The 12804-nt window shown below is 41.6% G+C and overlaps 1 protein-coding gene across 6 annotated transcripts; it reads right to left on the reverse strand.

Moving 5' to 3' along the window:
• Window positions 1-547: 547 nt before the first annotated feature.
• LOC110494877 (zinc finger protein 501) lies at window positions 548-11380 on the reverse strand. 6 transcript variants are annotated; one of them, XR_005035427.1, is made up of 6 exons: window positions 10575-10815; window positions 7949-8068; window positions 4999-5130; window positions 3784-4102; window positions 826-3691; window positions 548-705 (listed from the first exon to the last, which is right to left on the reverse strand). XR_005035427.1 is itself a non-coding variant. In XM_036940057.1 (5 exons), the coding sequence occupies exons 2-5, from the start codon at window positions 8052-8054 to the stop codon at window positions 2926-2928; spliced, it is 1323 nt and encodes a 440-aa protein (XP_036795952.1). In that variant the 5' UTR covers window positions 8055-8068; window positions 10823-11380; the 3' UTR covers window positions 548-2925. The 6 variants fall into 6 exon arrangements, 4 of the variants coding, with proteins under 4 accessions (XP_036795952.1, XP_036795951.1, XP_021425881.2 ...); XR_005035426.1 differs by having other exon boundaries at window positions 622-665; window positions 786-3691; XM_036940057.1 differs by lacking the exon at window positions 10575-10815 and adding an exon at window positions 10823-11380 and having other exon boundaries at window positions 548-3691.
• Window positions 11381-12804: the final 1424 nt, after the last annotated feature.

Here is a 12804-nt window from a genome sequence, read left to right on the forward strand (position 1 = left end):
AATAACATCAAATTGATCAGAAATACAGTGCAGACATTATTAATGTTGTAAATGACTGAAAACAGAATATTTTTAATTGAATATCTACATAGGTGTCAGCAACCATCACTCCTGTGTTCCAATGGCACATTGTGTTAGATAATCCACCTTTATCATTTTAAAAGGCTAATTGATCATTAGAAAAACCATTTTGCAATTATGTTAGCACAGCTGAAAACGGTTGTTCTGATTAAAGAAGCAATTAAACTGGCCTTCTTTAGACTAGTTGAGTATCTGGAGCATCAGCATTTGTGGGTTCGATTACAGGCTCAAAATGGCCAGAAACAAAATAACTTTCTTCTAAAACTCGTCAGTCTATTCTTGTTCTGAGAAATGAAGGCTATTCCATGCGAGAAATTGCCAAGAAACTGAAGATCTCGTACAACGCTGTGTACTACTCTCTTCACAGAACAGAGCAAACTGGCTCTAACCAGAATAGAAAGGGGAGTGGGAGGCGCCGGTGCACAACTGAGCAAGAAGACAAGTACATTAGAATGTCTAGTTTGAGAAACAGACGCCTCACAAGTCCTCAACTGGCAGCTTCATTAAATAGTACCCGCAAAACACCAGTCTCAATGTCAACAGTGAAGAGGTGATTCCGGGGTGCTGGCCTTCTTGGCAGTAAACTATCAGAGTATATCCTAGAATCCAGTAGAATCATGTAACCTATCAGGGTATATCCTAGAATCCAGTAGAATCATGTAACCTATCAGAGTATATCCTAGAATCCAGTAGAATCATGTAACCTATCAGAGTATATCCTAGAATCCAGTAGAATCATGTAACCTATCAGGGTATATCCTAGAATCATAATGTATCAGATTATATCCTAGAATCTAGTAGAATAGTAATAATGTAAACTATCAGAGTATATACTAGAATACAGCACACTGTAATCATAATGTAACCTGTCAGAGTATTTCCTAGTGTCTACAGAATAAAGTATACCCTACCATACAACATATCATTGTATACTTATAGAATGACTGGGGCAAGGCAAGGGTAGCCTATAATATAGGGTCGATTGGCAACAGTGATGGTCTAGTCCATCATTAGCCCAATGGGTGGGCCTGTCTGAATGTTTTTGTTGTGCAGAATGGCCATTATTTGGCTAATAATGGGGGCCTCAATGGGGGAAAAAAAAGTAAACGATGTGGAAGCCTCGAGGACAAATATGGGCTTTTGTGCAGGGTTGGGGTCAATTCCAGTCAATTCAGAAAGTAAACTATTCCAATTCCACATTTCCCTCATTGAAAAGTATTGAAGAGAATTGACATTTCAGTGTACTGAATTGACTGGAATTTAAATGAAGTAAATACCTACTTCAATTCCAACCCACAAAAACCTCCGTGTAGATTTTCAAACCTAAAAATAACTTGCCTAGCTAACAGCTAAATGTTGTTTTTACTTTGTATTCCAATTGAGGCTCCACATGTTGTCATGGAAAATATGAATGTTATTTCCAACAGCCAAGGAGCAACTCCGCCATAAATCCAGTGCATATTGAACAATATTGATGCAATAATGTTCATGGTATTTTGGAAATGTTCTATCAGCTGATGCTGGGTTGCCATGGTAATGTAAAATGCTCATTCAAATGATACTAACTGATGTGGCTCATGCAATGGAATGTATATATATTTTTTAAACATCAGTTTAGTTCACTCAACAAATCACAGCACAGATTAAAGGGTACACTTCCTGCTTTTACTTCCTGGCATGGATACACTCAAAATGGCTGCCACCCATTATGCCATCATTGACTTGAATGTTGACACCTTTCTATTCATATTTCTATGGCTGAAAGGCCAGTCTCTTTGGGAGTGACGAGGAGTGACGAGGAGTGGGATGTTAGCTGGAGAGTCCGTTACCTAGACTACAGATAATGGGCTTCATTGCAGGACTTTTTGGGGACCAACAATTGATTCCCATTCAAAATCCTATTTTTTCCTAACCCCTAAACCCTAACTGTAAACCTAACCCCTAAGCCTAAAATAACCTTTTTACAAGTGAAGACTGAAAAAAAAAGTCCTTCTCTGGATTTTAGTTAGTTGACTATTCATGAGGACTTCTGGTACTCACAAGTATAGTAAAACGTGTACTCACACACACACACACACACACACACACACACATACAAAACACAAGCCTATTAAATGTACCATTAAAATAGTTATGTCAGACGTATAAAGAGCATTGTTCAGTGTTGATTAAAATGGGACGAGGCGTAGACCAGAGGGCTAAACTACAAAGACCATTCAATGAGTCAGCCTGTCTAAATACTCTGATATGACCTTTTCTTGTTTTTAGAAAGAGAAGCTTGGAATTGGCATTGTATAGCTGACTCAACCAACAACGCATATCTCATTTTGAATGCATTAATTAGTCAGAAAAATCAATAGATATTTCTGGTTGCTTATCAAAGTTAGCTGGATAACTAATTGATCCTGCTTTGTAGTACACCTCCTCTATACACATATGTCATTTTAATACTCACAAGCAGATCCCTACTGCAAGCTATTAAAGTTAATTAAATTATTTGTGTTGGTTCTGGGTTGCTGACATTAATAATAACAGTCATTTAGTAGATGCTTTTATCCAAAGTCAGTCATGCATGCACACATTCACGTATGGGTGGTCCCAGGAATTGAACCCACAATCCTAGTATTAATATTAGTAGTATTAACTATTAGTAGTATTAATATTAGTAGTATTAATATTAGTCGTATTCATATTAGTAGTATTAATAGTAGTAGTACAACACTACAGTTGCTGCTCTTTCAAAGCACACAGAGACGTCTTCCTTATGTGTATCCAGCGTGTGTCCGGCATGTGTTAGTCCGTTGTGTGTGTTAGTCCGTTGTGTGTGTTAGTCCGGTGTGTGTCTTAGTCCGGTGTGTGTGTGTGTGTGTGTGTGTGTGTGTGTGTGTGTGTGTGTGTGTGTGTGTGTGTGTGTGTCTTCTGGTGTTTTCTGAGTCTCCAGATGTGCAGAAAGCGTTTGCCACAGACCAGACACTGGAAGGGCCTCTCTCCTGTGTGAATGAGCTGATGCTCTTTTAAACTAGAAGATGTGGAGAGACTGGCCCCGCAGTCGGCACAGTGGTGAAGTTTCTCCCCTGTGTGAGTCCGATGGTGTGCCCTCATGTTACCCCTCTGTGAGAAACCCTTCCCACACACGGGGCAGTGGAATGGTTTCTCTCCAGTGTGAATCCGCTGGTGAGATTTCAACTGCTGCAAGTCAATGAAGCTTTTCCCACAATCAGTGCAGAGGTGAGGTCTCTCCCCCGTGTGGATGAGAAGGTGCCTCTTCAGAGTCTCTGACCGGGAATAGGCCTTCCCACAGTTAGGGCAGCGGTGCGGTTTCTCTCCCGTGTGAGCGCGTTGGTGCCGCCGAAGCTCGGATGGTTTGGGGAAGCAGATCCCGCAGTCAGCACAGCGGTGGGGTCTCTCCAGCTTCCCTTGGTGAGCCTGCTCGTGCACTTTCCGGTGACGGTCGTCGGCAAAGCTCTTCCCGCACTGGGAGCAAGGGAACGGTTTCTCTCCGGTGTGTCCTCGCTCGTGCCGAACCAGGCCGGATAACTTCTTGAAGGTCTTGCCACATTTAGGACACGGGTGGTCCATCCTCTTTCTCCTCTGGTGTACGGGCTGGTGCCTTAGATTAGAACACTATTGTTATGGTCTACACAGTTAATTGTCCATGAACTTTTTACAGAACAGAAATGGGTCTTTGGTGTTCTGGCTTACCTTCTGAGGCGCGACAGCTTCTCAAACGTCTTGCCACACTGTTGACACTGGTGAGTCGGCTTCTCGGTGCTCTTGTGTGTTGCCCTGTGTTTCTTCAGGACTGAGAGGTTGCCAAAAGACTGGTTGCAGTCGGGGCACGGGTGCTTGCTCTTCCTCAAGTGTGACGGCTCGTGCCTCTTCAGACGCGACAGCCTCTCAAAGGTTTTACCGCAGTCGGGGCACTGGTGGAGTTTCTTTACTGTGTTCTTATTCTTTGGTGCTTTGGGTTCTCCCACCTTCACTACCACAGCGGGACTTGGTGTGTAGTTGGTGTCTGAACCTAGACAGACAAGGGAATAGATTTAGCCTGGTTAAAACATTGGTTAATGTCTGGATTAACCAGGCTAGAATTTTTTAGTTTAGAGTAAACAAAAAATGTGTGTGTGTGTGTGTGTGTGTGAGTGAGTGAGACAAGACACAGGTAGTTATTGGGCGGGCAGTCACTCAATGTCGGGCATATTACACAATGTACGTGACATATACTATTAAAGGCCCAATGCAGCCGTTTTTGACTGAATATCAAATCATTTCTCGGTAACAATTAAGTACCTTACTGTAATAGTTTCCAATTAAAGTTGTCAAAAATAAACAAAAATAGCTTGGTAGCAACAACAAACAAATCTCATGCAAGAATCTTGCTAGTTCTGTCTGGGAGGGGCCGAATTGGAGGGAATTGTCACCTGAAAACGATCTGTTATTGGTAGAGAGGTTTGGGACTCTGTTATTGGTCTATTAACTCCACCCATACAAAATCTGCTGATTAGAAGATGTAGATCAGGGGGTGGGCAACTCCAGTCCTTGAGGGCCTGATTGGTGTCACACTTTTTCTCCATCCCTAGCAAACACAGCTGATTAATCAATCTGCATTCTAAACTGAAAATCATGATTAGGTGATTATTGGAGTCTGGTGTGTTAGCTGGGGCAAAACTGTGACACCAATCAGGCCCTCGAGGACTGGAATTGCCCATCCCCTGGTGTAGATGGCATTTTCAATCAGCAACTATCAAGAAATAACACTGGTCATATATATATTACACTTTTACAGTGTTATATTTATAGAACAGCTGATGAAACTGACACAAAACAAAGAAAGGCTGAATTTTGACCACAACTGGGCCTTTAACACAATGCTACGGACATTACTATGAAACTGATAATGTTCTCCCCAAACCCAACCTCGGTCAACCATGTCCTCCTCATCATCCTCATCTTCCTCCTCCTCTTTGACAATCACATTGAATGTTGGTTTTCTTGCCTCACTGAGGCCTGGAAGGTCATCTGGTTCCAACCCAGACTTATCAACAGCACCTGGGGAGGGAATAGAATTAGGTTCATTTCTAAATCCCCTTAATAGCAAAATCCCAGTTGGAAGAATCCCAAGATCAGGAGAGAAGCAGGAAATCGGTGAATTCTCCAATTAAGATTTCTGGAAAATCTGGGAATTTGTGAATTCTCCAATTAAGATTTCTGGAAAATCTGGGAATTTTTGGCAAGTTATGGGAATTGTGCCTAACTGGCCTTATTGTCAACACTAGCTAGGTTTGTTACAATATGGCATTTCCATGGTAATGGAATGACACGGACTCAGATTTTTCCACTTTAAAATGTATGCCTAACAAACACCATTGAAATCAAAGTTTAACAAACCATATCACTCTATTTTAACAATGTACACTGAAAATGTTACTATAAAACACATTTACTAGAAGAACTGTGCAGATCCAAAGTTTGGTAACAGAATTTCAGTAAAATCTCCCTCAGCTTTTTTATGGAACCAAGATAAAGTTTGATCATACAGTTACTGTTCCCCTTCCCCTCTTGAATTCATTATTAAGGGGCCATCACCATGACTTTAATACACCAATGGTAACATGATATTCTCTTACCCAATTAAAAAAATGGTGGAAGCCCTCAATGACAACATCCACGCTAAAACAGGTGATATACATCTAAAGTCCTCTGTGGTTTGAGCAGAAATCAAAACGTTGCTTATTTCTAATATTAAGGATATAAAATGGTTGGGGAAAGTATACAGTTGAAGTCGGACATTTACATACCCCTTAGCCAAATACATTAAAACTCAGTTTCACAATTCCTGACATTTAATCCTAGTAAAAATTCCCTGTTTTAGGTGAGTTAGGATCACCACTTCAGAATAATAGTAGAGAGAATGATTTATTTCAGCTTTTACTTCTTTCATCACATTCCCAGTGTGTCAGAAGTTTACATACACCCAATTAGTATTTGTTAGCATTGCCTTTAAATTGTTTAACTTGGGTCAAACGTTCTGGGTAGCCTTCCACAAGCTTCCCGCAATAAGTTGGGTGAATTTTGGCCCATTCCTCCTGACAGAGCTGGTGTAACTGAGTCAAGTTTATAGGCCTCCTTGCTCTGCCCACAAATGTTCTATGGGATTGAGGTCAGGGCTTTGTGATGGCCACTCCAATCCCTTGACTTTGTTGTCCTTAAACCATTTTGCCACAACTTTGGAAGTATGCTTGGGGTCATTGTCCATTTGGAAGACCCATTTGTGACCAAGCTTTAACTTCCTGACTGATGTCTTGAGCTGTTGCTTCGATATATCCACAATTTTCCTCCCTCATGATGCCATCTATTTTGTGAAGTGCACCAGTCCCCCCTGCAGCAAAGCATCCCCACAACATGATGCTGCCACCCCCGTGCTTCACAATTGGGATGGTGTTCTTTGGCTTGCAAGCCTCAACCTTTTTCTGCAAACATAACGATGGTCTTTATGGCCATTTTTGTTTCATCAGACCAGAGGACATTTCTCCAAAAATTACAATCTTTGTCCCCATGTGCAGTTGCAAACCGTAGTCTGGCTTTTTTTATGGCAGCTTTGGAACAGTGGCTTCTTCCTTGCTGAGCGGCCTTTCAGGTTCTGTCGATATAGGACTCGTTTACTGTGGATATAGATATCTTTATACCGGTTTCCTCCAGCATCTTCCCAAGGTCCTTTGCTGTTGTTCTGGGATTGATTTGCACTTTTCGCACCAAAGTACGTTCATCTCTAAGAGACAGAACGCATCTCCTTCCTGAGCAGTGTGACGGCTGCATGGTCCTATGGTGTTTATACTTGTGTAATATTGTTTGTACAGATGAACGAGGTACCTTCAGGCGTTTGGAAATTGCTCCCAAGGATGAACCAGACTTGTGGAGGTCTACCATTTTTTCCCCTGCGGTCTTGGCTGATTTCTTTTGATTTTCCCATGATGTCAAGCAAAGAGGCACTGAGTTTGAAGGTAGGCCTTGAAATACATCCACATGTACACCTCAAATTGACTCAAATTATATAAATTAGCTTATCAGAAGCTTCTAAAGCCATGACATCATTTCCTGGAATTTTCCAAGCTGTTTAAAGGCACAGTCAACTTGGTGTATGTAAACATCTGACCCACTGGAATTGTGATACAGTGAATTATAAGTGAAATAATCTGTCTGTAAACAATTGTTGGAAAAATGACTTGTGTCATGCACAAGTAGATGTCCTAACCAACTTGCAAAAAACTACAGTTTGTTAACAAGACATTTGTGGAGTGATTGAAAAGTTTTAATGACTCCAACCTAAGTGTATGTAAACTTCTGACTTCAACTGTATATGCCTTAATTTCTCAAAAATATAGACTCAGCTTTCATTTGACACCAGATTTGACATTCTCCTATGACCTTTACATGTTGGTGCTCATGGGTCCTTTTACATGGAACTGGAACATGTGGTCTAGTGGTCTAAGCTGCTGGCTCCAGAACAAATATACCGTTGGTGGTGTTCCGTACCGACAGATGCGCAGGCGTTGCATAGCGTCAACCAATGGTTTCGCGCCACATCATCGACTAGTCAGTCTGGCATCAAATTGATACATCACATGATGTGGTTAGCTGGTATGTTAAACACCCATCCAGCCGTTGTGAGATCTGACATGATGGCATGTTTTCAGGCAGTAACCTCCAACCACCGTGTACGGCTGCGGTCCACTTCTATTTCAGAACGCTTTCCTCTCTACTCTATCCTACCCAATGAAACAGAACATATGAGAGGAGTGGCACTGCCTCACTTCTTAAAACACTTTTAAAGTAGGAAAAAACATGTTATATATATATCCTAGTTTACCTTCATGACTGTAGTCCATTTGTGAGGGCTGGACAGGGTTGCACCAGCTGTGTGTAACGTCATCATCACTAGTGGGTTCGTCTTTAACACTGATGTGAGGATCCATATACGGTGCTTTATCTGTAGGTGTGATGGCATGCACACACACACACACACACACACAAATGAAGTGAAATGTTAAGTTTTGGCGACAGTAGGCAGGTTTCCATTGACCCAGCGACGTCGCAAAAAATATCATTGCGACATGTGTAATGGAAACTGCAGATCTAGGAGAACTTTTCTAAACATCAACAACATTTGTATCTGTTTCGACATGGATAGATTTGTCTTTTGCCAAACTTTCTTTACTACAAGACATGATGATTGAAAGTGGGTTTTTTTTCAAAGAAATTATAGCAGGATAATGTTGAAGGTAACTATATATAAAACTCCACATTTAATTGAAAATGCCTACTGCCTGCAAAATCAATTTTTTCAACTAAAAATTACATTTATTTTTAGGACTGATTTTCCTAACTTTCAAGAATACCTGAATTGCTTTGCCTCGCAAGTTTCCCCATCCAATTATTTAAGATCTACAGGAGAGCAAGTTACCCAATGATCTACCGTATATATTTTTACACACACACTAGATGACAGAGGGCGCTGGGTTGAAGCCACCGTGTTGCCATCTTGACACTCTCCCACCATTGTAAATAATATTTCGGAAGCTACAGAAAGGCTCCAATCGTTTTTGACACATGAATTCCATTACGGACATTTTAATGTATACTTTTAAAATGATGTGACCTAAAATATAAAAATATAAAAACATGTTCCTTAAAGTAGATTACTAGTGTTATTGTCCTCACTAAAACAAAAATACACGTAATTGAAATACTGTAGAATGCCATTCATTCCTATGGAGAACTGCTCCTACTAGGGAGTGCCAATATGGATGACCAACAGCTTCAAAGCCTCTCAATGGCCCATACATATCATCAGCAATCCAGAGTTTATATACATCATTGCACTTACCCCATTCATAGACGCCAAATGTTTTTGCGCCTGTTTGTGATAGTATCTTCTGACGAGGGAGTTTTGTTAAGAGCCTAGCTTAAGGTACCGTTTTGGAAACATAAATAACTTATAAAACAACACCTTCATAAGGTTAGTGTTCCACGTGGCCATATTATATCCATGTTACAGCGTTTGTTTACAGAAAACAGAGGTGACCACCTGTGCTATTTTGCTATGTTTCGAACACACCTGCACAATGAAATGTTGCGTTTGCCTTGCAGCATCGTGTTGCGGAGGGCAGTTGCAGTGCGTTCGGTGTGGTGCATACGTTGAACGTATGCGTCAAACTGTAAGTGTAGACGGCTTGACAGAAATGGCAGCAGAAGGTGAATGTTGAACTTTGGTTGCATACATATCCAGATGATGCTGCATACTATTTTGCGCAATGTCACGGTCGGTGTGTTCGAAGCGTATCTAGCGTGCTTCAAACACTTGTACGCGTAACTCGGGAAGTGTAGTGTAAGTGTAGTTTCGTCAGATGGAGGCACCCATTTCTGTATGAATCTGTGCAAAATATTTTTTATTTCAAGTATTGTTTTCTCGCTAATGAAAGGGCCATATGTTTCGAGAGCGATGATTACCAAATCGTATTAGTCACAAGCACCGAATACAACAGGCGAAATGCTTACTTACAAAGACCCCAACAAACAATGCACGCTTAAACCACTTCATTTTTATTCCACACTGTAGGTTTTAGCGAAAGTATTTTTTTGTTTTAGGTGTGAAGTCATTATGTCCAGCTGTTTTACCTGGACAAGATAGCTGAATGGAAACGCAACATAATAGGGAATTGTCGCATTTGCCTGGAAACCCAACATTGAATTGGTTAGAATTCTATGTCAGCAAGAAATTACCTTTTGAATAATGAACGTTTCCTCTCACGGCCCCTATTTTATTTAACTAGGCAAGTCAGTTAGGAACAAATTATTAGTTTCAATGACGACATAGGAACAGTGGGTAAACTGCCTTGTTCAGGGGCAGAACGATAGATGTTTACCTTGTCAGCTCGGGGATTCGATCTTGAAACCTTCCGGTTACTAGTAAAACGCTAGGCTACCTGCCGCCCCGCTATAGGCCAGAATGTTGAATACAATTACCGGTGTCTGTGCAAAAGTTGATGTTTTCCTATCGATATGACTCACATTCCTACCACCAAAGGGACCAACTGCACGGACCACCGGTAGGCCTACCTTAAAATAGATTTGTATTCAACATTCTCGCTTGTGGAGGTCGCGAGAGGAAACTTTCATGATTCAAACGCTCATTTCGGATGGACGTAGAATTCTAGGGAATTCAATGTCGGGTTTCCAGGCAACTGTCGCATCTATCTTCTATGCGAACTTTGTAAATGTCGACAAATCACTGGACATAACTAGTGACACAAAGGAGATAAGTCACTCACAACATAGAGCTGGTAGGCAGAGGCATAATGTTTAACGTTATTACAGATCTGATGTTTACAGACATAAAAGACCGAAGGCTACAATTAGCAATGACATGATGATGATAACGGCGGAAATATTACGGTTTATTTTTGTGAACATGTTGCCACTATTTCAGCACTCACCAATAAAGGCCAGCTTCTGACGTTAACAGTACTGCAGCAAACAAAACAGCCACCCACCTATGCTAACGATGCTAGTACTTCTGTTAGCTTGCTCTCTCTGTTTCTGTCCTTTTCATAGAGTTCTAGCTATTTAGATGATCTCGCATTCTAGTAGGGGCAGTAATCCTTAAATCAGCAACGTATCAAGTCACGTCTCATATATAAATATTTATTATAACTTGGAAAACGCGGAGTTGCTAGCCACCTACCTGATGGCAGCACAAATATTACGCCACTTCCGGTTTTAGTACGGAACGGAAGTTTACAGTCCTACTGGAGCTCAACCTTTTCTCCCCAAACGATTAATAGCAAAGACTTTTCAACGTTAAATGTGAGTTTGGGAGTTGACTAATGTGCGACTAAAGCTTGCATGGCGCACAGTAAACATGAGGGTTACTGCAGGTAGCTGCTAGCCAAAGGTAGCTTTTTTTTTGTTACTAGCTAACGTTAGCTAGCTGCACCAGTATCTTGGTAGAGGAGACGTTGGATTTGACGAATATCCTCTATTGTCCAATAATTTACAATTTATTGCCCCATTAGACAACTCTGCAACCGTTATAATGTCAAAATACGTTCGCTCCGATTTGGAAAATCGTTTTGAACAGCCATCCAAGTCGGATACTAGGGTATCTTTCTAGAGCTCCGACCTGAAGTTCACTAACGTCATTATTTAACCTCGTTTCCCCCCCAGTTGTCCTGAAAGCACCAGTACTTCCAAAAAAGGTCTACATTCGAGAAGGGGGTAGCTGCCGCTCAATATGGCGAGTGGATGTGTCGAAAGCGCTCTGGTTTTGATGGATTTGCGCTCCGGTTTTTTTTTCTTCCGTTTCTTACCACGCAATACTGTACATTGACCTAATATACAGCGAGAGTTTGTACTTCTGTTTTGAAGCCAAAGGATGAGTCCGAGTCGCATTTCACTGTTAGTTTTATACAAACCATGTTTTTTGTACTGATGATGAGGGAAAGGGTACCTAGTCAGTTGTTCAACTGAATGCATTTAATCCAACCCCTCTGCTTCACGCGCTGTAAGCATGTGCTGACTATGACCCTGAAACTAGGTAGCTACTTCTCACGCCATTGCCGGACAGTAGTGTTGTTGCCATTCATGGCCTCCCCACTGAGTCGAATGTATGTACATGTATCAAGGTGACAACTAGATGGTTATCAATATTAACTATCTAGAAAGGCACTATAGGAGTGTCATGGCAAAAACTAACAGATTGGCCAATAGCTTCTACCCGCAGACCATTTGGGCTCTCGAGTGGCGCAGCATCTCAGTGCAAGAGGCGTCACTACAGTCCCTGGTTCGAATCCAGGCTGTATCACATCTGGCCGTGATTGAGAGTCCCATAGAACACCGGTGCACTAGTCTACGGCTTATTGACTCGTTGTGCAGCCCAATCAGCCATGTACAACCGTTTTGAGTGGCAAAAAATCTGCCCAATTAGCTGATTCGCTCTCCATACACCCACACCTTTCGACACACCCACACTCCGGTTGCCATATTGGGCTGCAGCTACCCATACTTTCTCAAATCTTTGTCTTCTTCAGCTTTGTCTTCTTCGGTGGGGTTTTAGGGTGGACTACAACCTGAAAAGTTGTATTCCTGCCCTCTGCTGGATTCAGAAAACAAAGGGTGGAAATCCAAAATAGAAAAGGGAAAAAAAGGAAAACAACTTAACCCCCTCAAACGTCTGAAAAACAACATACAAAACAAAAACGTAATCCTCAGTCAAATTCCCCCAGAGCCCTACACAGATCTGGGGACCTGAGAGGATGGAACTACTCCAGCCAGTATTCCGTGCAGCTGTCAAGGTCCCCTGTCGCGCATCGCCACCTTGCTGTCAAAGGTCTGAAGAAAAATGTAGAAAACAACTAGCTTGAGCTACCACCACGGGGGGAAGTAAGGTGGTACGACGTCCCCGGCAAAATAAATAGTGGGGGTACGCCGTACTGGTAAAACATGAGCCTTTCACAATAATTAAAACATGAGCCTTTCATAATAATTAAAACATGAGCCTTTCACAATAATTAAAACAAAATGTCAAACTGTAGGCTAGTAGACCACTATTTATCACTACTGTCTGTCAGAGGCATGAACAACGAGCCAATGGCCTTAAACGGGTGGTGTAGCCTACGCTCCATAATGTCAGTGTTCTCGTCTAACCTAACACATTTAGCCAAGGCA

Source organism: Oncorhynchus mykiss, chromosome 13, assembly GCF_013265735.2.
Source record: "Oncorhynchus mykiss isolate Arlee chromosome 13, USDA_OmykA_1.1, whole genome shotgun sequence".
Lineage (NCBI taxonomy): Eukaryota > Metazoa > Chordata > Actinopteri > Salmoniformes > Salmonidae > Oncorhynchus > Oncorhynchus mykiss.